This window comes from Pomacea canaliculata, linkage group LG9 (assembly GCF_003073045.1).
Source record: "Pomacea canaliculata isolate SZHN2017 linkage group LG9, ASM307304v1, whole genome shotgun sequence".
NCBI classification, from domain to species: domain Eukaryota; kingdom Metazoa; phylum Mollusca; class Gastropoda; order Architaenioglossa; family Ampullariidae; genus Pomacea; species Pomacea canaliculata.
In genome coordinates, this window is record NC_037598.1 from 19,363,678 (window position 1) to 19,389,114 (window position 25,437).

The 25,437-nt window shown below is 41.8% G+C and overlaps 1 protein-coding gene across 3 annotated transcripts in view; it reads right to left on the reverse strand.

The window, feature by feature from the left end:
- Nucleotides 1-2,836: 2,836 nt before the first annotated feature.
- The window catches only part of LOC112571715, a 34,946-nt gene continuing 12,345 nt past the window's right edge, over nucleotides 2,837-25,437 (reverse strand). For 2 of the 3 annotated variants that reach the window (XM_025250938.1, XM_025250937.1), the window contains exons 3-16: nucleotides 13,142-13,346; nucleotides 12,705-13,003; nucleotides 10,675-10,815; nucleotides 9,561-9,758; nucleotides 8,734-8,846; nucleotides 8,173-8,367; nucleotides 7,140-7,399; nucleotides 6,729-6,811; nucleotides 6,192-6,427; nucleotides 5,559-5,780; nucleotides 5,054-5,215; nucleotides 4,460-4,742; nucleotides 4,008-4,155; nucleotides 2,837-3,767 (exon numbers count right to left, since the gene is read on the reverse strand). In XM_025250938.1, the coding sequence (XP_025106723.1) occupies nucleotides 3,514-3,767; nucleotides 4,008-4,155; nucleotides 4,460-4,742; nucleotides 5,054-5,215; nucleotides 5,559-5,780; nucleotides 6,192-6,427; nucleotides 6,729-6,811; nucleotides 7,140-7,399; nucleotides 8,173-8,367; nucleotides 8,734-8,846; nucleotides 9,561-9,758; nucleotides 10,675-10,815; nucleotides 12,705-13,003; nucleotides 13,142-13,346 (2,799 nt within the window). In that variant the 3' untranslated portion in view covers nucleotides 2,837-3,513. Of the gene's footprint in view, nucleotides 3,768-4,003; nucleotides 4,156-4,459; nucleotides 4,743-5,053; nucleotides 5,216-5,558; nucleotides 5,781-6,191; nucleotides 6,428-6,728; nucleotides 6,812-7,139; nucleotides 7,400-8,172; nucleotides 8,368-8,733; nucleotides 8,847-9,560; nucleotides 9,759-10,674; nucleotides 10,816-12,704; nucleotides 13,004-13,141; nucleotides 13,347-25,437 lie in introns of all 3 variants that reach the window. The other variant, XM_025250939.1, reaches the window with a different exon arrangement.

Genomic DNA, 25,437 nt, shown 5'->3' on the forward strand with positions numbered 1-25,437 from the left:
GTCAAGAAAAAATTTAATTGTTTTCAAGTTTGGGAGATAAAAGCCCATATCTACAAATATCAAATATGCACTAACTAGAACCATTGCAATAAATGTTGCTATTCAAGTGATTATGCAGTTGGGTGCATTGGTTAGACTTGCTGCTACTGTATTTTTTCCCAACATTTTAATAACCGTGTCTGTACATAGTAATACATTTAAAGCTGAGAAAATGTATGAACATTTTTGCTGTGGGATGAACTCAGTGCGCACATATGTGTAACACTGGTAATATTTCCTGTATTTCTAAAATTTGTGAACACTATAATATTTTTATATTGCATTAATGTCACACCTGTTACAGGTTTTTTATGTATAGGTTAATATGCATACTGATTAAGCAAAATGTCACTTTAAAGGCATATGCAGAGCATACATTTTTTGTTGATGAATTAGTTACAAAAGGAAACAACTGAAATTTGTAATACACTGCATAAGGTGACCAGACGTTTCGGGGGCGAAAGCGGGACACGTGCCGATGATGGTGTCGTCACCGTCAAAAAAACGCCGAAAAAAGTGATTTTTAAAGTACATTTGATGGATTGCCAGAAAGCCAGAAAGCGGGACATATATTCATCAAAAGCGGACTGTCCGCCAAATGCGGGACGTCTGGTCACCTTAACACTGCATATGTTTCATCATATTTATTGTAAATAACATTTTTTAAACATTTCGTATTTGTTAATGCATGAACCAAACACGTGGTGCTTAGATAATAAACTGTTATGTGCAAATATTAATTTTAAAATATGCATAGGTTTTCTTGTTATTGTTTGAAAGGTGGGTTTGTAACAAAGACATTCAGTAATATAATTAGAGTAATTTGCTGTTTTATGGTTGATTGCTTCATGAATTTTTTCTTTTGTTTCTTTTTGATTATTTTTACTAGGTGATTTTAATACTTGGTAATATTTTAAACTGTTGGAAACATACTTAAAGGCAATTTTTTTTCATGAAGACAGTTTATGAAAGCATAATTAATTGAGGATGCATTATTAAAATATTTTTGGGAGTGATCTTGTTGGTTGTATTATTTAATTTTTTGCTAAATAGATATAGCAATAGTGCTTTTTGTTACATTTTATAAATTTATATTTTTATCTATAAATTAAAAACATTTTCAAACTAGTGGCTTAAATTTGTGCATGCATTTGTGTGTTTATGAAAGTAATTACTTTTTTCCTTTCATCTTTCTTTTAACTTACTCCATTGCCTACATGTGTCTGATGGTCTATGTGTTTTACTGTCATCCAGTCTGGTAGTCAAGTTTATAAATAATTAATTGGCTCCCTGCACTCCCAGTGGCTGTAGTCTAGGCAACAAAAGCCTATTCATGTTCTGAAATGATGTCACGGATCAATTAGACTTATTTCAGCATATGTCGGTCTGCAGACTGCCAAACAATTTTTTTTGTCCAGATAGTGAATCGCAAGGAAGCTGGCAAGGGCCACGTGGCACCATGGTCAGCAACTTCACATTTTCTTACACAACCGCAGAAGTTTTAAGAGATACCTTTGTCTGAAACTTGCACAGCGCAGGGATTGAAAGCGTCATTATCACTTGTGTGGCATGTTTGATGGTCACAACTACAGTTGCACAAACTCTGCAAGGGTTCATCTAGCGAACCTTGCGTGGTTTGCATGGGATAGGAACAGCAACCTCTCGATTATTGCCCTTACCTAAGAGTACACTGCAGTGGATCTTCTCCCTTGTACCATTGAAATGAACAAACTTATCAGACCTGGGAAAAAAGGCAGTTGTATGGATCAAACAGATCACTGCGGCAACTCATTGATTTATTGAATTCAGACACCAAAGAGAATAACATAGCGTAGACAATGAGACAAGACATCGGACGTGTGGCTAACAAGACGGCAGGCCTGACGAGAGGGGGGGACAGGGGTCTGGTGTACCCGGGCCCGCGGCTGTCAAGGGGGCCCGGCCTTGGTCAGTGGATTTTTTTTTCTTCTTCTCCTTTTCTTTTTCTTTTAAAGAAAGGTCTAAGGACAGAACACCCAAGCATTACACATGCAGAAGTTGAGTTTGAGTGTAGATATTGAGATTCGAATTGTAAACATACATTATATACTGGGAAAATAATTTACGATTACAAGTACAAGGGGCCCGGAGAGGTCGTCTGTCCCGGGGCCCGGGCTGGCTCTCGGCGGCCCTGCAAGACGGCGGTGAGTACCTTCTTGCACTCTTCCGTCTTCCTTAAAGCTTTTCAAATTGTCAGTCCATAAGAATGTTAATGTGCACGGACATCTCTTTTTGAATTTATAGAACCACCTCTCCCATTGGGTGTAGCATTGATGAGGTTACGACAGCTGTCTGGTGGAAAATGGTCTGGAGCCGATGACCAGGAATAATCTGAAAATTCCGGAGGATAAATATCACATTGAGAAACTTTTGGTATCTGGAAGAAGTTTTGATGAATACTGGTGGACATCAAGCGACCATTTCGCTTTGCCATCCATCTTGTCTGGCACAAATATTGACCTCAAGAATTAAACATCTTTTTACTTCCGATCTCGATAGAACGCATTAGCACTTTGACAGCTTGCTGTGCATTGTGTATTGTCGGCTATATACAGTACCTTCAGGTCCGAACTCAGAACAATGGATCTGTGGAAAACGTCTACTTTATGCATTCATTTAAAATGCTGTTAGCCATTTTAAGTCTCTGAGGCCTTGTCTAAAATGTTTGGTGCCTTTCTTGTGTATATTGTAGAAAGCAAAACTTACACGAAATGCTTCGTTCACACACACCCACACACACATCACTTGATTTCAGCGTCTCCCTTAACCTTTAATGATCTCTTCTTCTGTGCATTCCAAAAACTATCACGTTGAACATATTTCATTAACAGGCTCACATATGGATTGAAAAATATGAAAACATTATACGATCACAATATAGAGACGATTACACACAAATAAACAAAATTATATCTTATCAGGCGTGATTTATGTAAACATTTCCAGTAGGTATACACATATTTGCCATAACACAGTTCAAACTACTCCAGTGTCAAGTTTCTAATCGGCCATATTTTGTGTGTTCAGTATACTGAAATGTAAACACCTGAATATTATTTACTTTCAGCGTCCCTGCTGAAATTTGTGGCCACTGACCTTTGTACTTAAAAGAGAATATAGGAGTAATCATGAAACATTTATTACAAGTTTGATTGTGATAGTAGAAGCATAATACTTGCAAGAAGCGCTAGAGTGACCCATGCCGACGATGACACTGTCCACAACCATTTCCTAGATATGTAGCAGACTGAAGTGTCGTGTACGAAGCCGAAAGCTAGTTATGAAGCCAGTCCCAGTGCGCTAAGTTATTCTTAACAAAGTCTTGTAGCATGGAACAAAGCTAGATACAAGTCTAGTGATAGTGGGGGGGGGGAAATAATATGGTCGTCTCCCTTGGATTGGGATTCTCAGTGTCTAAGGTTGTGGGTGACAATGTTAGCTTGGGTTATCTCTGAGAAATCGCTCAAAAAATTCTGCTACTTCTTTGACACTTGGCCGCCTTGCCGCTTCATACTCCCATCCTGACTGTAGAAGTTTTATCCAATCATCCGGTGGCTTTTGACTCATGGTGACTGAGGGGCGCAGACCGTTTTTGATGGCGTCCTCCAAGCGACCAAACAAATGAGTACTGATGTGATCGGCGGAATCCTCGCCATACCACAACTCCCACAAGATGACAGCCAGACTGTTGACAGACAAGCAATTCTCAGATCGGATTGTGAACAAAGATCCTCACAAATGAAAACGTTCTCTGGTTGAGATGGAGATACATTAAAAGGAAGGAATAGTTCATCACCTGTGGTCGGGGAGGGGCTTTATATGTAATAACTGACAAACAACTACAAGGAAAAGGTGTCATATTCTCAGTGTTTAAACGAAGAAGGATAAAATCAGATTTAGATCATAAAAATATTTTTTTGTTAACCTAAATATGTCGGCTCGCATGTCGTATTGGCCTTGCTGAAGCAGAATTTCGGGTGCCATATACACGGGTGTGCCAGCAAGGGTGCCAGCAATATCTCTGGCTTGCTTGGCGAGCCCCACGTCTGTTAACTTCACCACATCCTTGTCGGTGAGCTGGTGACAAGTCCACAAATGTAAGGAAAGGGTTAAAACTACAGGCATTCCAAAAAACTGTACAGGTAGAAATGATATGAAGGTTTGAGACTGATTTGAGTGTAGAATGAAACGTGATTTCGCCTTCTACCTTAAGGTCCAGGTAAACACAATAAATCCCTTAAAAGGTCAGTAGACTAGGAAACTGTTTATTATTTTTTTTTCTTACTTGAATGAGGTATAAGCTAGGTTTAATAGTGACGATGATGATGATGATGATGATGATGATGATGATGATGATGATGATGATGATGCGAAAACTGACCAGAATGTTATCGGACTTGAGGTCCCGATGCACAATGTTGCGGTCATGAAGGTAAGAGAGGGCGCTGCAGATCTGCAGGGCAAAGTGCGCCACTTCCCGCATGGCGTCCACGCGCAGGGAGGCAATCTCCACGCGGCCCGGCACGCGGGCGTCCGAGTCGTTCATGAAGCGCTGCTTGATGGTCCGTTTACAAGCCTCCAGGACCATCACCCACCGTAGGTCCGCCCCGTGCTGTTCTTTGGCCGCCCCGTAGTAGTGGATGATGTGCTTGTGCTTCAGGTCCCTGCAGACCAGAAATGTTCGGTTAAGTTGAAAACTTAGATTGCCTTCTAATAATAATAATCAGCATATGGACACCTGATTTATCAGGGGAAGTCAAAAGCGTCGGAATGAGAGAATTGGATGGATACTGCGATAAGTTCACTGTATATGCTATCTCTAGGGATGTCCACCTGAGGCTCGTCTAGTGACAGACGAGCAGGACAATTGGATGCATCTGATAACCCTATGCTTAGCTACGACTTACAAATATAGACCAAAGGAAGAGTTCTGTCTTTAAGGCGGACAGGTACACCCCTGCAATCGAGGACACACCTGAGAGTCCTGTCCTCCAGCAGGACGTCACTGACGTTCTTTGAGGTCAGCTTCTCCCGTTGGATCTTTAGGGCCACGGTTAGGTTCCCTTCTTGTGTAGCGATGGAGCTGGTGTACACGTCTGCGAATGTCCCTCGGCCTATGGGCTTGCTTGCGTCGTACCTGAGACACGCAAGGCAAGTGAGGCGTGTCAGACCAGGAGGATGCGTGGTTTCTTTGTGTTCAGGGAAGCAGTGAACAAATTTACATATATATATATTGCAAATAGAAATTAATTGCCTGGGGAATAAATTCCGCTTTCACAGTATGCAAAGGAGTATCAGGTGTCACATTTGCAACACGAGAGGGGTTAATATCTTGTTAAGCTTGCAACATGTAAGGTGGATTATTATCTTGACAATTACACTTACAACATATTGAGATCAGTCTACAACATGCTCAGGGGCTTCAGTGTACTGACAGTCAAGCTTAGAACCAGGATCAGTATCCCGACAGTGGCACCCACCTCAGTTCACTCATGTGGAAGTCAAAGAGCATGAGGCGTCTGACGAAGAACATGTCCAGCTGACCCTGCAGCGCGAGGCATGACGACACCAGGTTGGGGTACACATCCCGCAACATCTGCTGCTCGTCCTTCACCTCGCCCTGCAAGGTCTGAAGGAGGCTCCGATCGGCCTTCAGGAACTCTGGCAGCAGCTTGCTGGCAGCGTCGAACCGCTTGGCCACTCTGTGGACGTGATCCAAATAGAGACATAACACTTTGAGAACACAATCCAACTAGAGACTTAACACTCTGGGGACACGATTCAGAATTACTCCATACTCGTGCCATAACTCTCTCCAGAAACTAAAAACAGATTTGATTCATACAGAGATATTAATACAAGACTGCTGAAAAGTGTCTGTGTTTTGACTTGCGTGTAGCCATTGTGCGTTTGGTTATTATCACCCAACAAAGAATTGCTGTAGATAAAAGTTTATGGGTTCGACGAACAGTCTGTCAGTTTTAGCGGATTGTGTGGTACAAACACGTGACTTCTAGCGGGTGACAGCGATAACACTGGAGTCAAATTTAGTGGGGGTGAGTGGACTGCGTGGTACAGGTTGTTTAATTATTTCGCTAGATGGAGTCCGCTACCTCTCAAAGAACTTCTTGATGGCGTAGGCGAGGTCCTCCTCCTTGATGGTCTGCAGGAAGTACATGCAGGCTTCCGCCATGACCCGAGGGTCGCGGCTGCTGTAGTGTTTGAAGATGCTCTGAAGCTGCTTGGCCTTAAGGTCAAGGGTTCGACACCCACTGATGGCGTTGCCAAGACTCAAGAAGCCTGATTCCCCAGGTTTGCTCACTTTCTCCTTCCTCGCCTTCTGCCAGACCTTTGTACAAATAATTAACTTTCTTGCTGTGTGTTGTGCCACTTCAATCAAAATCTTGTGTGTGTGTGTGTTAACACACTGATTACTAATGTTTTTATCGTCAATCATTACGAAGTACACTGGAACCAAACAACAACATTTATCCTCCTTCCCAGCATCATCAGCAGCAGCGGCAGCATTAGCAACTACAACTACTACAACATTACAGCCTACACCACGATTATTACTGTAGGTGTAGCTCCTGCAGCTGGTGTTCAAACAGCTTAGAGGAAAGTCAGAAAGTCAGGAGAAAGAAACTCACGTTTTTCACAGGCATTTGATGCCTCATGGAGCTGTGAAAATCCGTTATTACGGCAGTTCCCTCGACACCATCAAACAGTACACCTGAAAAAAACCCAACAATAACAACATATATTGGTACTACTGTTTGTCTACATCTGTAATTAGACTAGAAATGCCGTCAAAAATGTAACTGAAAGTGATACCACCATCAACTTCACTGATTAATATTTTGCGAACAAAGTGAAATGGGAGAACGCGAAGAATACAAAAATTTCTTCACGTTTTTCCCCTCCCCTTTGTTCACATGCATCTTCAACTGTCATCCGAAAGACTTTGCTTTGATCTTGCAAGTGACAAAAGGGAAGAGGAGCTGACCAAATGGCCACCTTTTCCTGAAATCCTTTGACAGCACGGAACCGTTCGAACCTACTTTCGATTTTTTTTAGCTGGTCCTCAAAGAGTTCTAGTCGGCGTTGGAAGGACTTGATGATGCTGGATTTGATTCTCGACACCTGGTTGTTGTTGTACTCCCAGTCGTCGACGAGTAGTGTCAGACGTTCGGCGAATTTCGACGCCGCCTCCTTGACAACATTCTTTACGTTTCTGGTGTCGGGAGGAGGGCAGTCAGTGGGAGTCCAGTACCGCAGCTGGGCCATGCAATCCTCAGACTTCAAAAAGGCCACCAGCTTCCTGTGACAAGTGTTTAATCCCGTAAAATATCTTTTTATCATATGCACATCTCTTGTTAATTACTTAGCCTGAAATTGCGCGTGAACCGTGCTCATTAAGCACGGGAGGTAAGGTGACCAGGAAATATAGACAAAACGAGAGAGAGAGAGAGAAAGAGAGAGAAGAAATAAAGTTGCAGAAGACAGATAAAGGTGGAAAGATGATAAAGAGTAGGATAAAACAGAATGACGACGACAACACTGACGACAACCAATACAAGAACGACGACGACGATGATAAGAATAACTGAAGAATAAGAGGAACAAACAGTTAATTAAGGAAGGCAGAAGAAAAGAAGCTGGAGGATGGGAACGAGGAAGAGAGAGGACGAGGACGATCGCGTAGATAAACAAGAGGAAGGAGATGATGAGGTTGAGAAGAAAAAGAATGAATAGAGGAAAAACAATTACAAAAGCTATCACCACCGAGTAAAAAAAAAAAAAAGAAAGAAAACCAAAAAACCTCACTTACCCTCTTCAAAAAGTAAACATCCACACCCTTCCTGTCGAATATCCCCATTAAAATATAAAAAAAACCCGACGAAAAGCCCAAACAAACAAGCAGCAAACAACAACAACAATAAAAAGAATGAGGATATAACTGTGGCAGTGTAAAAGCTGGTGTAGACATCAAAGGCGGTAGCAGAAGACAGATGGGGTGTGTATAAGGTGGGCCACCAGATGTATATATAGTCGGCCGCTAGATGGCGGCGTGTATAAAGTGGTCCATCAGACCTGGTGGTGGCGTCCACCTCTCGGCGGAGGTTGTCCCTCATGTCATGCAAGCTGTCTTCGGACTGACGGTCCAGAGCTTCCATCTGGCTGCGCACGTTCTGGCTCATCGTCTCCTTGTCAGCCATCTGCTTCCGCCCAATGTTGATGGAGATCTTTAACGAGTACAGCGACCTCTTCAACACCCCCGACAACCATCTGCAGACAAATAGGAAACAGAATTAAAGTCTCTAACACGTTGTTCCTTCTCCTTTCATTCCTTCGCTACTTCTTTTCATTCAGTTACTTTTTCCCTCTTTCCTTAATTTACTAGTTTTATTTCTTTTCAATCATTTAACCGGTACCCACATGTTATCACTGTGTTACAAAGAAACAAACATTAAAGATTATGTCTATCGTGGTGCCGAGGAAGTGTTTCAAAGTAAGTCACATAAACAAATCGAATATCAGCGATACAAAAATACACAGACATAAAAAATTCCTTTACTTCTACAAATAAATCAGGAACTTAATGCACATCTTTATAGACAGCACATCTTCGGCGACTGAAGAACAAATATTTACCTGTAATAGGTACACAGCTTCGAATTTAAAGTGCGAGGTAGCATCAAGCGAATACCGGCCACTAGTTCTTTGTATTCAGGTAGAATGTGTCTCGACTCCACCGCCTTGAGGGCCTGCGGTCAGACAGCAAGTAAATGATGGAAAGAACATCGCCAAGAAGTCGGTCCAATGACGCAAACTGCTGAGCTTAAATGCGAGTGATGTTATCCATGAGCTCAGGGTGAGACATTATTTATAAATATGGTTAAAAACACAGAAAGTTTACCAAACTGCTGTGTGGCTAGGTATTGCACTGCTGCAACGAGGGATCAGTGGATCTCTGTCATATAATAATAAAGAGGAAAAAGAACATTTGTATACACATGGGGAATGACAGTTGTCCTTTTTTTTTGTCTCCGTTTTGCATTTGTTTAAAGTAAATATTTCTCTCCATCCACATATCAAGTATGGTATCTTCTATTTCAACACAAAACACGCGAATGCATACTCTTTATTTCTCACACCTGCGCTGGCGCGCGTGCACATACACTTTCCAATACACTCACACTTTCTCAAAGATATATACACACACTCTCTTCAGTACACTCTTATTTTCTCTCATTCTTTCCCCTCTCTCTCTCTCACACTCACACATTCACATACACGCATGCACACGCACGCACTCTCATCTACACACACACACACACACACACACACAGAGGCCAGTGTAGCCAGTGTTGTTTCACACGCCCTACAAAGTTATATGATGTGCTGCAATTAAGACCGTCTCAATATTTACCAACAATTCACCCTCTTACCTCCCTAAAAAAAATAGTGGCAAAAATTACCCTGATGGAGGAGATGGGGAAGACCTGTGAGCGTCTCACACCTGGCCACACCTGTGACAGGCGGCCGAGTGTCACCCCCAGAACCTTCTCCTGCTCGGCAGGAGGCACCTGGTCCCACCAGTTGCACACGAAGAGCGCGGTGGAAGGGTCGAATCCGAACTCGCTGCGCTCCACCGCCTGGCGCAGCAGCTGACCTAGCTAGACAAACCCACCACCAAAGCTCGCCTTGAGTAGATAGTCTCTGACGTCATCAAGGGGATAGTCCCAACTGTTCATTGATGTGATTTTAGGACATAATGATAAGGTGCGATGATATCTAATTCTTGGTTATTTCCACTAACATGTGAAGAAACGAGCTGTCGTCTCATCTCTCAGTCCAAACAATTCAAACAAATGACCAACTATAAAGGTTCTGAAAATAGGACAAGGCAAGGAAAATAAGAAGTGGAGTTTAAATGATAAATAATAGAGTTTGGAATCGTTTCTGCTCAAAACTTCTGGTTTCCAACTAGAGACATTGAAAAAAATGTCGCTAGCTGATACGTGGGTGTGTTTCTCTTCAAGAAATTGTTTCCCCTAAAGTTTACAGAAAGACCTCACGCAAGCAGACACGAAGAGTGATATCACAAAATGAAGAGAAAGAGAGAGGCATAAATAATTTCACTATATATATATATCTCTGTTCTTTCTTTTACTCCCTCAGCTGTGACTGAAAAAAAAAATGTTTGCGGCGCGGAGTCGGCTGTCTGTTACCATGTCCATGTTCTAGCAAAATGTTTTCTTACGAGTGTGTGTGTGAACAAAAAAAAAAAAACAAAAACAAAACAAAACAACAACAACAACAACAAAAAAAACCAACAAAAAAAAAAAAAAAAAATTGACCGTACATCGTGACAAAAAATTTATCTGTCAGTATTTTCCACTTCTATATTTTCCTTGCCTTTTCCTTTAACGCAAGTCTTTACGATCCACTACAACAAAATATAAAAATCAACGAGCAAGAGAAACTTTTCCTTTGCACCTGAAGTGGAGGTGACAACATCAACATGATTAGACAACTAGTAAACAAATAGGTGTTGTGGACGGTGTCTGAGGAAAGGGAGTTGTTTCTTACTCTGTCCCGGTGTATGCCGCCTGCGTTGCTGGAGTTGATGACGTAGATGAAGCCAAAGGCACGTGACATGTAGGACTCCAGTTGTTTGGACAACTTCCTGCTGTCCCCGACCCCAGGACTGTCCACCATCACGACCCCAGACTGCAAGAGTGTAAATATCATGTTTGGAGGAGCGGAACAAGAGATGCCGAGTGAATATGGGAAGAATCTGTTAGTTTTTACTTTAATATCGACTTTCGTTAAAAAAAAACAAAACAAAACAAAAACAAAAACAAAACAAAACAAAACAACAACAACAACAAAATGAAGCTGCCTGTAAGGTCGACCTGACACAGGTTTATCTCTGAGTTTCTCATAAGAAATATTTAACAGATATATTTACGACAGTCATAAACAAGGACGATTCTCTTTGTTCGTTTTGTGTTCCATATCTTGCCACTCTATAAAGTATTTAAATAAAAGGTAGGTCAAAATATAGCTTAAAAAACTTCCAACAAAAAAAACAGCAACAAAATCTTATGACAGGTTCCATAATATATTGTTCTCTCTTGTACTTAGCCACCTCTATCAGCTTCACTTTGCCTAAGCAGACAGTATTTTTCAGTGAGCAATCGCATAGTATATTACATTAGACATGAAGCCCATTTTATTTTAAAATATTTAAGATAAATAAACAGCTAATTAAAAATTAAAAACCTTAACTATTCGCAAATTTAAAAACACAGTCCAGATCTGCGCAACCAGGATGATATGCCTCAATATCTTGATATTATCTTGATACTATTTTTGTGTTCTCCTTAGCTGATCTCAGAAGAAAAAAAATAATATACATCACATGACATAGCTGAAGCTTTCTCACAATGAATCTCACTTCCTGGTCGCCATGAAAGAGATAAGAATCGGTTGTCAAAAGTGAGACGTCTGTGATTTATGGGCGTTGAAAACGGCGGCTTTTGAAAGAAACCTCAATAATAAAAATAAAAAAAAGGATTGCACGGCTGGCAAGTTTTGCCTTTTGGTTCTCTTCTACATAACTATAGTCGTGAAACATTCTTGTAAAAAAAAAAAAAAAATAAAACAAAAATCCTTTACACTTACCAGAGATATTTATCTAGTCGTTTACTAAGTGTTATGAAGGCCATACATTTGCTCAATAAGTATTTGTAGGTGAGTGCACATGTGTATGTTTGAGAGTTTTTAATGCGCACATGTACATATGTATGGGCGGTCGTTTGTATTTGTACACTTGCGTGTGTTATTGTGTGTGTGTGTAAAATATGTGTGCGTGTTTAAGTACATGCGTGTGTGGCGTGTGTTTGTATGTGTGTAAGCTTGTGTGTGTGTGTGTGTGCATGGTAGGTCGTCTGTGTTCACTTGTACCCACGTTTGCGTGTTTTGGGGTTATCCACCTCGATCTTCCTTTCTCTGAATCCTCCCGCTTCGCAGTTCCTTGTTAATACCACCTCCCCAGTTCCTAGAACCGTCTTGCCTCACAGCAACCAGAATTCCGCACATAAAAACTGTCACACATCCCACCTACTGAGTCATCACAAACGACATTCAGTAACACAACACCAACACTGGCATCTGCAATCATGATACCCTGTGTGAATGCCGCTTATCAAAGTCATTTCTAAGATTAGCTGTAATCTGACTAAGAGATGATACCGGGATAATTACACCACCATCCGAGGGGAATTCCCCTCATACGACCCCCAAACATTTAACCAATCGGAGTTAGTAACAACTAATGAAGAACATGGTCGTCAGGATGAACGACTGGTTCACATGACAGCGACAGTGACAGTGACAGTGATGAAAGTTTTCTTAAATAAGATTAGATGTTAAGAAAACATCATCGGAACCCGATCTCCGAACATCACTCGTTTGCCATGTTTTTTGTTTAATTTGTTATTTTTCAGACATTTGATTGGTTCTTGGTTCTGTACAGGGTATCATGCGTTTTTGTGTCAGGTAGTGGAGTGTTTGACTGGGTTGCTGTAGTCCAGCTTCCCAGTCACGTGACTTACGCCCAGAATGGGAAGCGGCCAGTAAATCTCGATCTTCTCATACGGGCTTTCGTCCGTTTGCTGGTCCACCATGGTCACGTGATTGGTCAGCTCGGCCAGGAAGCGGCTGACCTCCTGCTCTGTGCGACACACCAGCATGGAGGATTTTCTCCCATCGCAGTAGTGAAAGATCGCCTTTCTCTCCGTCTCGGAATGGCGCAGTTCGCAGATCGTCTTGGTGCCGTTGATGATGTCCGTTGGCAGGATCTGGCAGCCGACGACTAAGTTGATGAGGGTGCTTTTTCCGGCCCCCGTTTCACCTGTTGGAAAGTTCGGGGAAGCGAGTAATAAAAATATTTTAAAAAAATCTTTCTCGTTCTCCACCATCGTTCAACAATCATCAATCATCTCATCATGAGGTGTGATGCCGAATAGAGAGTTTCCCCCTTATACCTCACCTGCGAAAAGGATGGTGCAGTCACTTTTCTGTAGCTCGCTCTCTATCTTCTTCACCCATTCCAGGTAAGTGGGGAACATGTGCTCGAGGTCCTGCCGGAAGTGAGGGGGCAGCTTGTTCAGGTAGTTGGAGGCCTCGTTGAACATCTTGATCATCTGCTCCCTGTTGCTGCGGTCAGCATTCACCACCTCCTTCATGTCCCGGTCCTGCAGGAATTGTTAAATGTAGAGAGTGTGAGTAGTCATGAGTTCCTTTTGTGTGTCGGCAGTGAGTACAGTTTAAACTTTATTCTGTCTGTCAGACGGTGTGTCCGCTTTGTTTGTCTGAGTCTCTCTTAGTCGTTACTTGTAGAGTTCGACTCTCCCTTTCTCGCTTATGTTCCTTGTTAGAGCGAGATTGCATCAACACACACACATATATATAATTATATATCTACAACCACTTAACTATGACTGTAAACATGACTACTACTGTCGCAATTAGTTATCAACCAACCAAACCACTCTCCTCACTCTTCATTTGCTTCACCCCTTATAACATTTTACACACTTTTCTTTGTCTGTCTGTCTGTCTGTCTGTCTGTCTGTCTGTCTGTCTGTCTGTCTGTCTGTCTGTCTGTCTGTCTGTCTGTCTGTCTGTCTGTCTGTCTGTCTGTCTGAGAGTCCAGTTGAAATTTTGTAATCAATTTTTCACTCCCTTCCCATCATCCTAGAGCTCTTTCTGTGTCCCTGTTAGGTACCCTAACACTTGTATATTTTAAGTTATATGTGTCAAAGAAAATCCAGAGACGTAAGGATTTTTTTTTACCGTTTTTAGTTGTTTAAATAAAAGTGTGCTTTAAAAAACATTTTCTATTACTTGTTTTATTTTGTTTGTATCTGCAACATCTTTCTGGGGATGGTGATGTTTGCAGACTTGCTACAGAACGGAGTCGTGTTATTTGCTTCAGATTTTGAGAACTAGTTTCTGATGCTAAGCTCAGCTCAGTGTCAGGAGAGAAACAAGATGTCCGGGTATTTAAAGATGTCCGTGTGTACGTATGCGCGCGTGTTCGTGTCCGTTTGCGTGTTCGGCAGCAGTCTTCAAAGAACAATAAAAACACCCGACTGTCATCGGATCTCGGAACAGCTCCAGTAGCGAAGGGTGGGGTGGAGGGCACGGCTTGCATGGACAGGTGCAAAAAAGGGGCATAACTTCCCCACCATTAAGTAGCAGCTATAAATTTCTCCTTTCTTCCAACGTCAGCTCCAATACAAAAGTAGGTGTTGAAAAGCTGCGGGGAACTTGCACTTACATCCCACTTTCCATTCTTTATCACCTGCAGTCTGTTGTAAAGAAGCTGAACTTTACACGTGACTAACTGTGGCAGTCTAACTTAAAGACCAACTCGAGCTCCTTCATAAAGGCAAACCCTAGTCAATCTGAAAACTTAATCTCAAATCTTCTGGAAAGTTAAATAATTAAATAATTACTGGACTGAGGATGATTATAACAGGGCATTAATTCCCATAATTTGAGGATGTTTACCTTTCGTGTTCGTGAGATGTAAAAATTTTCATCTATGCACAGTGGAGTCCAGACCTCGACACATGACTTTACCTAATTAGCATATTCGTCCTGTGCACTCATTAGCTGTAGATTGCATGTCACAGTTAACACTCCTCAATGGTCTAAGACAGTGGTTCTTAACCTTGTTTTGAGGTACCGAACTCACAAGTTTCATATATGCACATTCACCGAACCCTTCTTTAGTGTCATCACGAATTGCAGGTGTGTCTTGACCTCCGTGGCGGAGGCTCCGCCGAACCCCTGAGACCGACTCACCGAACCCCTACGGTTCGATCGAACCCAGGTTAAGAACCACTGGTCTAAGACCTTTTGTCAAGCCGGTAATGTTTTCCTGAGGTCAGCGAGTGCAAGTGCCAACCGTTTTGCTCACCTGGACTGTGACTACAGAAGAGGTAATAAGGAAAGGTGGGATTAATGTCTTTTGTCCAACACTTACACCTGCAAGCGATTTTCAAGTGCTGTGTACAGGATTGTCTTTTACTGTTTAGTCCCTCGTCATCTCTGAGAATAGCGTCGCGGTGGTCCAGTCAATGGTGTTAGTGTCTCGGCAGACGAGTTTTACACCGCCACAAACCGTTATTGCCTGCCAGCACTTAAACACCTATAATTTGTAGGCATATGAATACGAAAGTTCGTGCGTTGTTTTCTTGTTTGTATGTGTTTGTTTGCGTGCATAAATCGTTTATTCGTATGTTTGTGCGTTTGCCTACCTAGCCGAGGGAGGAGAGAGAAACCTGGATACAAGCATAAAGTTAGAAAGGTCAAATGTCATGTTTCCTTATGGTCGTCTTGCACTCATTTGTTTAGCGTCAACGTGGGCTGGCAAGTACGAGGGCCATTGGCTCGAGCGTGTTCAGCATTCAAGAACCAGATAAAACCTCGAACAGGATGAAATAAAAAAAAGTGTTGAAAGATCTATTTGCTTCTCTCTCAGGCGAGTTTGCTGACTACTGTTGACACGATGTTAATAAAACCTTGGCAATCGAGTTCTCTAACCTTTAATCAGTCGAGGACTAGGGGTTGGACGGTGCTTAAGGTGTTTAAACCGCGGAAATGGGTTTTTGCATGTTTTAAATCAGCTCCGAGCTTTCACACAGGAGACATAAATATGTGTTAAATTAAAATTCAAATACGAGAAAGGATGTGACCAACTTCTTTCTGTTTACTGAGCAAGACTGTTAGTAAAGTAATGTTGCCGATAACAAGTTCGGGACACAGTGACAGTATATCTAACTAGGTTTAGTGGCTGTCTGACAGTTTACATGATCACAGGTCTGACTCAGGTTCTGTTTCTTTGTCTTTTATTGCTACAGCTCCTTTTCTAGAAAATTCAAGAACGCACGCACGAAAACACGAATGCATCGGAAGGACTGAATGTATTGAATTTTGTATCTTGTGCAAGGTTTCCACAAGAGTTACTTCCTGTCTGATATAAAAGACCACGCACTATTACTTCATTCCTGACTGCGATTGTGGTTGACGAAGCTGTATTTCTGTCAGACAGCTGTATCTTGCCTGTCACTGTAAGAAATCATGAGTAATATCACACACGTGTTGTAAATAATATCAGGGACAGGAAGATCCATGTCCACTGTGTCATGAATTGTTACTGCTCTGATCGCCTGTCATAGTGTCAACATTACTGCACATGTCCAAAGTTTAGTGCTGGATACCTTTCCCAAATCTGGGTGAATACCGCAGATGCGCAGGACAAGGTCAGCAAGACATATTATATATACACCACGACTGGACATGGATACTTTTACACTGCACAAGCCTCAGCCAATGAGAAAGCTGGAACCGCACATTAATTAGGTGTATCTATGTACACTGACGTCATGAGTTCGACCTTTCGCTGTGCAAGGTGATGTAGCGAGTAGTTCGAGACAAGGAGCCGGGTAATTACCCGGATTTAGGGAAATAGTATCGGACATGAACTTAATTCGGTCCATCAAAAAACCATCCGCAGTCCCCCACTTACCCCCTCGATGTTTTACCTCCCCAGCCCCAGAGTTTTTAATCGTCACGTGTCTCCACGTGACCCATGACACAGTCAGCACGTCCGTCACCGAGCTGTCTTCACACGTGCTTAGTTATTACTGTTTGCTCTGGTCTGTACGAGTCCTTAAGGTATCGATACAGCTAACTACTGTCAGATTCCCCTTTTGTCACGGCAAGAGCCTTAATCATAACCAGACATGTTAAAGAAATATGAAGAACATAATAAGAAAAGTGTATTAAAGAAGTGTTTAATAAGAAGTGTATTAAAATGTGTAGTGAAATTATAGTCAAATTAAATAATTAAATAATTACCTTTTATTTACAGCTTAATTGTTGGTTTTACATTTTCGGTCATAGTTTTCGCATGTTATTCTCGATAATTATGGTTATTATATGTTAAAATCTTAACAATATAAACTAGTGCTGCTGTACTCGTGCGGGAGCCTGATATATCATATTGCTATACAAAGTATCGTATCGTAAGGTCTCGCTATTTTCAGAGAGAACAGTTTGCTGATTCTTGCTACGTGATCCCAACGTCAGTTGGGAGCTAACTACTACGTTCATGTTCGTTTGCGCACATGCGTTGGTTAACCAGCCTGATGTCAACTAGATTAGCACATTTTCTTTCAACAGAAAATGTCTAATATAAAATGTCTGATGAAAAAAAGATAAGTCGATGACATGTCACCAAATGTCCCCAGTCACATTTTCTGGTGTTCGGGATTATGCCTGTCAGACTTCAATTTTTTCTTTTGTTATGAAGGAGTTCTTTCAAGAGCACACTTGTATTCAATGTTTTAAAAAAAAAAAATTTAGTCCATGTCCTTTTTTGTGAAGTTGCGACGACATTTCAGAAATAGTTTGGCCTCCAGTCCAGGTGAAATTGTAAAGGAACTCATTACAAAAGCTGAGCAAACTGGTCCGTTCACACCCGGCAGCCGCGCATTGAGTGCGATGTAGACCAGGGATCGGCTGAGGTGCAGACGCTGTTCACTGCTCACTCAGGTGTGTCAAACAAACATTGTGTGCAGTCAGTCCGCTAGACACTCATCACAAACACCTAGCTATTTGTAGCTGATGAACATTCAGCACTCCCACAAATCACACCCCAACGTCTAGACTCTAGACCTTTCCTCGCAAAACCTTCTGTTCAACACCGGAGAATATCTTGCTGGCTCCATTCCGTACTTCGTGTAATTTTATAGTTTTTATCCATTTATTCATTCACTTTTCCTCTTCCTTTCTTCCATTCGTTGCATCTTTCTTTCTCTTCGTTTGTTTTGTGGGCTTTACTTGCAAGCACGTTGGTAGTTAGAGCAGCCAACTTAAGACAATTTAAAGGCAGACGTGACTAATTGTTGTCTTTAACTCATAACGTATGATTGTTTGTTTAGCAAAGTACATGTGACTTAGTTGCTGATAGACACCTTGCACTTCACGGTTTATAGACACATAACACAGCTTTTTGTTGATAGATATATGACTTTAGACCACTTGTTGGGAAACATCAAGTTTTGCCGGTTGTTGAGAGATCCGTGTCACGTGACCACCATTGGTGAGCACAGACACAATTTTTGTTGTCAGACTTCGTCCAGCATCCACAAGCTGATATAAATCATGACTAGTTGTTGATGAAAGAATAACAAGATGGTTTCATAGACAAATCTTAACTGAATATTTTCATCTACCATACCAATCGAGAGTAAAGTTAATAAATAGTACGATGCATGAAAATAGGAACAGTAGAAACATTGCAGTCACCGTATGCTGTTCTCTCTCTGAACTCATTTACAATTAAATTTTGATGCACATAGTGAAAGATTATTATGCGCCGTTGTTATATATTGTGAGACCGGTTTCTGAGAAGCATTAAAAATGCGCGTCAGCTTTCCAGAAATATAAACTTCGCTTGAAAAGCTGTGCGAATGTGAGAACCTTTTCTTTGACACCCGACACCACCGATCGTGTACCGGGAAGATGACATGCGGGTGGAGAGCGGGAGAATCAAAGGATTCCTATTAACGTCTTTACATCACCTGCAAGTGACCCCTCCAGCCCTCACCACACCTCTGCTCACCTCACCACACCCAACCCACCCCAACCCACCCGACCTCCTGCAGCCACAAGCCTTTCTCGATTTCCACCCCGGGTCGCTTCTGACGTGACTGCGCAAAGCAAAGCTATCTCACTGTAAACAATACTTTCTGTCATATCATTGCGACCAGCTTGTGAAGACCTTCCAGCAACATGTCCCACTACTGACCGGAGTCTCAGCATTGATGAGGTTACTGTCTCTCTTTCTGGGGGCCTTGTAGGACACGGATACAAAACTTGTACAGCAGTGAAAATATTAAACTCCGCCTTTCATCTTCCTTGTCTTTGTTTTCTGTTCATTGATTTGTATATTTTTTGTTTTCTCTTATTTTCTTTTTGCTTCTATTTGTTGTTTGTGCTTGTTTTTTTTATTATTTATTTGTTCCTACATTGTTTTTATTTTATTATTTTCTCTTATTTTTATTTGTTTTTTTAATTTGTTTAGTTTTTGTTTGTTTGATCATGTCTTTATCTTTCTTTCTCTATTCCTTATTACATTGATACAGCTCCAGGTGGTGCAGGATGGTAAACACTAGCAACCAATTACCTAGGTAAGAGCGACAAGATAAATACAGAGAAAAAGAAAAAAAAAAAAAGGAACATCAGATGGTTTGTAAAATGATGATGGCCAAACTCAAACCAGGAACTTCAACGCTTTCAAGGGAAATGAATGTTCTATTTTTTTGCTTATTATTATTATTATTATTATTTTCTTTGCCTGTTCTTTGCCTGGATCGTTGCAGCTGGCTTTCCGCCAATGCCAGCCACCTCTCTCCCACGCGTCACGCGCGAAGTCAGCCGTCACGGTCCTGTAACAACACCGCTGATTGGTCCCCGAGCTCGGGATGTTAGGGACTTCCCCTTGAGACGTTTCCCTGATTACAGTTCGCCACTTTCAGCTCTCTAATCCCGGGTGCGCCAGCGCCGCGTGCTCACGTGAGCTGCCATTACGAGTGAGCTTTAGTTACAGGTCATGGCTTGATTGATGGCTTTTCATGCTCTGCACGTAACGCCGCAAAAACCTATTCAGACCTATGTCAGGGCTCGAGTTCCTGGGGAAAACCTGATCTGAAAGTGAAGCAGTCGACAACTTGAAGACTAAGGTTAAGTATGTGGTCGATCTACTGAGCGGATAGTCCCTGTAGTTATGACGTGGCTGTCTGGTATCTGGAGCTGAGCCATTGTATGTTCGAACACTTCGTACATTATCTCCTCTCCAGTCTATGGAGTATGGGCTCTTCAACTGCTCTCATACACGCAAACACTCTTTACAAATGGACATAGTCATTGTGTGTGTGTGAGAGAAAGAGAGAGAAAGAAAAAGAAATAGAGAGAGAGAGAAAAAAGAAAATCTTGGAAGAGTTATAATTGTTGGTTGATGTTCACCTAATAGTAGGTTTGGTTACTAGCGCAAAAATTCTACTACCGCTTTAGGAAGAAGAGAAAGAAGGAAAAAAGAAAGAACATAAAAGAAATAGGGAAAAGACAAAAAAAGGGGGTGGGAGAGAAAGAAAGAAGGAAAGCTAGAGAGAAAAATGGAAAGAAGAAAAAAAAAAGACTGGTCAAGGGAAAAAAAATTTCTTTGTTTTCATTGAGTTAACCTTGTGAACAAAAGCCACTTGTTAACGGTCGATCTTAGCAATTTATAACAAATGACAGCGTGGTAGCACCTGCAGATGAAAGAGGAAGTTTACGACACACCCCGAAGTGTCCACCCTAACGAGGCCCTGGACCCCAAGTCCTGAGTGCAAGTAATACGACACAATATACACTCTCACTCACTTACATTCACACTCACTCGCCCATCCACTCTGTGTTCAATAGACCAAGAGGTGAGCATGACATCAGACACTGCCTGGGATGTCCATCAACACTGCATTTCTCAGAAAGTGAAAGTTCAAGAAATGCTATGCAACTACACTCGCTCTTCACTTTTCACTAACAGGATTCTCTTCCCTTTTCCCCAAAACTTTCAAGGTCCACGCAAATTAAAAAATACTCTCGACATCTCGTCTTTCCCTAACCCTTGCTGTTGTTATCTTGACATTATTCACACCCAGACGTCTCATCTTTCACTGCACACAATTCGACTCCTGGAGGTTTCATCGCTTACTTCACTGTATACCATCCTGCAAACGAAAACAAGATTTGAATTTGCAAGGTCGAGTGAGGTGGTGAGGAATGCCATGGTGAACATTCGTTTTCCCTGACAAGCGCTGATTGTTCGCCACCCGACACCTTCAGTCAGCACCCAGAATTTTCCGGGTTTCCCAAACGCTGTTATCGAGTCTCGACTATTTCAAACTCCACGTCGGCATCGGCCTTCAGTTACTGAATCATAAGGTCACTGAATCTGTAAGGTCACATCAAAGACGATATTACACTAGTACAAAGGCAGGAATCAACATGGCGAAAAGTTTGGAGAACAGGCAGGTCAGCCTCAATGCGATCATTACATTTCAAAACGATTCAAAATATCCAGCTGCGATTTGAAAGCATTTCTTACTTGTCACCTGAAGGTTTTTTTTTTTTTTTTTTTTTTTTTTTTTTTTTTAATTTCGACTACTTCTTTCTGTTTGCGATTAAAAAAAAAGTTCATTTTATCGTAAAAATTCTAAAGTCTTTAGGAGTCTATATCCCCCCCCATCCCACCTTCTTCCCTTTGCAAGAAATACATAAACAGTTGTGGCTGTTTCTTAGAACTGCTTGCCGGGTCGGAACACGAACCACAAAGGAACACAAAAATAAATGTCGTCTGCTGATAGCTATTTCTCTGGTCGTACGTTTGACAAAAAAAAAAAAAAACCCAACAAAAAACCCCCCCACAAATAAGCAAAATACAATAAAAAAAAAAAAAAACAAAAAACCCCAACAAAACAAAGCAGCAGCAGCAGCAGCAGCAGCAGCAGCAGCAGCAGCAGCAGCAGCAGCAGCAGCAACAACAACAACAACAACAACAACAACAACAACAACAACAACAACAACAAAACAACAAAAACAACAGCAAAAAACAAAACGAAACAAAACAAAAAACAAGAACAAATAAAACAACAAAACGAAAGGAACTGAAAAGACAAACTAACAAATGGATGAACAAACGACAGAACAAACAAAACTGCATTTGACGCTTAGTTACAACCGAAACTTTTGGCCGCTTCTCCACAGGTCGAAGGAAACATTACAATGATCGAGAAAATAATGGACGATGTTCAAGAAATGGACAGCTACGAAATGCGACAAAACGCACAGTATTTAGTTTGCTGAGTTTTGTTTCGCTCTGTTCTTGCTTTGCAAGAGGAATCTAAATCTTTTTTATCTGAAACTTTTGCAACATTTGTACTGTTAATTTCCAGGATATGCAAAAAAATGAAACATCTCTACTCTCAGCAATCATTAATCATCAGAATATCGTAAAAGAGTGCAAAGAAAGAAAGAAGAAAAAAAGCCCCAGAAAAATGAGGAAGGAAGAGCGAATGCAATAAAGAGAATCGCTTGTTTTGCAAGGGAGATCACTTTCGTGGCTCCACCTTCCGGGCCCTGATATTAATATTTTGTGCCAGAGTCAAAGGTTACCTAATAGTTTGTCGTTTTGAGCCACGATGTGAAGTTTAGAGTAAGTCTGCTTTGCCCAGGTGAAAAGACCAGGTAAATAAGGGCAGCCAATGGCTCGCACCCGCGCGAGACGCCATGGCAACGTCAGGGGAGAGCAGTCAGCGAGGAACACCTCCGACTAAAAAGGCTAATACGTGTACACAATTATTTTCAGATGAGTGGTTGTTATTTATAATAAGAAACTGATTAAAAATTTGAGCAATAATATTATAACAATAAAATTTTTTTATCAGTTTTCAAGGAAAAGCCTTAGCTTGCCCCCGGGTTCAGAGGGCTCTAGAAATACATTATCGGGAGCTCTAAACTCATAGACTGCGGTCTTCATGGACGCCCACAGTTCGAACTTATGGCAACGCAGGTACGCTTTCCCCAAACTAAACACCTGCAGCACATTTCCCTAGGAAAGCTAGTGACCTCGCTGTGTTCTGTTAAAACTTGCCAACAACCTGGAGTCTCGTGTCTGACTCAGGTGAGATTTTAAGACGGGGGCAGCGAAGATAATGACAGGTAGTGAGTGCAGCAGACTGCAGACCGACATGAAAGGTCAATCAACGTTTACTTAAACAGGTTGCGATTGCTTGCACCACTTGTAAATCACTGCCCCCTGTCACCCCGCACAGGTTAGTTGTCACGTGACTGCATCAGGCGGCTCGCAGGCGAAGAAGTAGCACGTGGAGGGGGCAGGGGATAAGAGGGGATGAGAGAGAGAGAGAGGGGGTATGAATGTGGGGAAGAAAGGTAGACAGGAGCACGAACATTATTGATAATGTCTTCGACCGATTTCAAGGCGGGGCTGTACCTGTAGATAACTAGATGTAAACTTTGTCGTGACTTGCGGAATAACCCATTAAAGGGAATAATGCATAAACAAGTTTAAATAGTGATCATTTACAAATCAACTAAACAAGCATACATACAATTCCACAAACATTCTTACTCATTTAAAGCAAACAGGTTAAACACGGTTGTAGCGATTCACCTTCATTGACCGGATCTCTAAGAATCCTCACAGGTGTGTACTTCTCTTTACCATTTCAATAAGTTGTGTACATAAATAGAAAACGGAACTCATATTTCTCAGCTCAGTAACAGAAATAGGATTATCGACATACAAGAGGTCATGTATATTTTCTGAGTGAAAGGCTTAGTTTAAAAGCTGTAAGTGTACCGAACATCAGCGTTCACTAGACTATACAAAGGTGTTCTCATTGAGGTTTCATATTTACAATTTCTGTCAAATTCACGGCGTTCGCTTGACATAGCACCCGATTGCTATTTCTGTTGATAACAATCAAGAAAACTTTTTTTGACAATTAGAAGCTAAAATATCTCCGTCTACAGCAACATACATAACATGAATAACATGATGAAGAAAAATGTTGGACCAACAGGTAACACCCAAAAGGGGAAAGGACGATGGAGAGGAGGAGAAACGTGCGGTCCTCGGCCAAATAAGACCTTGTTGAAGATCAGTAGTCTCTGGTGTTGCTTGCATGACGAGGCTGTACCTTGTCTTGTTGACAACAAACCGTCACTAAACTGGACACTTGCCACAGGGCATTTCAATAAGGGACGTGCCAGGCTGACATTGGTCCACTTTCCGAGAAAGTTCCTGCAATTTTGCACGTCCACACTCCAGTCACCAAACTGGAGATATCAGGTGAAAGAAATGTCGCAAGGTGTATTATGCGTGTGTGGAACGAGATATCAGGGGGCTGTCCAATTTCTATTTTCAGAATCTGGGTTTGGCTCATGGATAATGTAAAAAGCTCAACACTATCAGTCAGGTATCTAGCATGTTCTAGAAGCCTTGTGGGGTAGGACTGCGAAGGCGAGGTCGTGAGCAGATTGTCGAGGGGACGGGGAGGACCAGGCTGGGGCGAGATAAGACCTGCGTGTGTTGTCTACGTTTCTCTCATATCCTCTTCCCTCTTTCCTCTCTCCTCTAATCAGCGAAGCCGTGTACAAGATAAACACGCACTTTCCTTTTCTACGCTGTCAGAAGATAGCGAGGATAATCAGCATCCGTCAACACACAGATAAACACACACACACATACAGCAAGCCCTCTACAGACGAGTGAACAGATTTACGAGTAAATCGAGATACAGTTAAAAAAATTCGTGGAAATTTTGTTTTTACTTACGAGTGGAAATTCGATATACGAGCTCGTGTCATTCATACGTCGTAGCGTAAAGCGCTCGGCAACTCTTGTTCTGATAGTGCAGAAGGTGAGAGTGAGCCAAAACAGGCAAAAACAAGTGATGAATAAAGTCGTAGCATTTAAGTTTAGGTTAAGTTAAAAAGTTATGAAAAGGGAAAATTTTTTAAAATTCTAAGAAAAAGAATGAGTGAACATCTAAATGTTTCAAGTTTAAAACCAGTGTAAATAGTGTTGTCTCCGGCTCCCTCTATCCTTCCCCGCCATCTGCCTCCCAGAAGGGGACCGTTATTTCCCTGAAATATATATCTCCAGCGAAACACTGCAGGCTCTGAACTTTAAACCTTTCCAGACCATCGCCAGCACCCGCAGTAGCACCCGACCTTCCATATCCGATGTCCCTGTCCAAAAAGCGTGCGAGGGGAAAGACAAAGGGGTGACCTCGCACAGAGTAGTGTCATAAGGTCACACGATTTGCAACTGAACACGACTCATCTCTCATTAGGTATAAACACGCTTGGGGACGCCATCTTTCTTTCTATCTAATCTTTCCCGAGAAACTCTTAGCTCACGAGAAACTCTGAGTTCATTATCCCCGAAGTTGCATGTGTCGTTATGGGGTAGATGGAGAAAGGAGTCTGAAAAATGTAAAACTTTCTTTGGCGGTGCTTTCAATTAAAATCATTGCGCTCTCATGACCTCGGCTTGATTGGATGCTAGGTGAGGCATTAAATGATTGGGTTTCATGGGTTAATATCTCATTATCTGATTAGAACGTCCGGGTGTCGACTGGCGCGTGACATTTGTGTATTCCGTGTTTCTTCGCCCACACCTGGTATTTTTCCCTTTGTTTCACA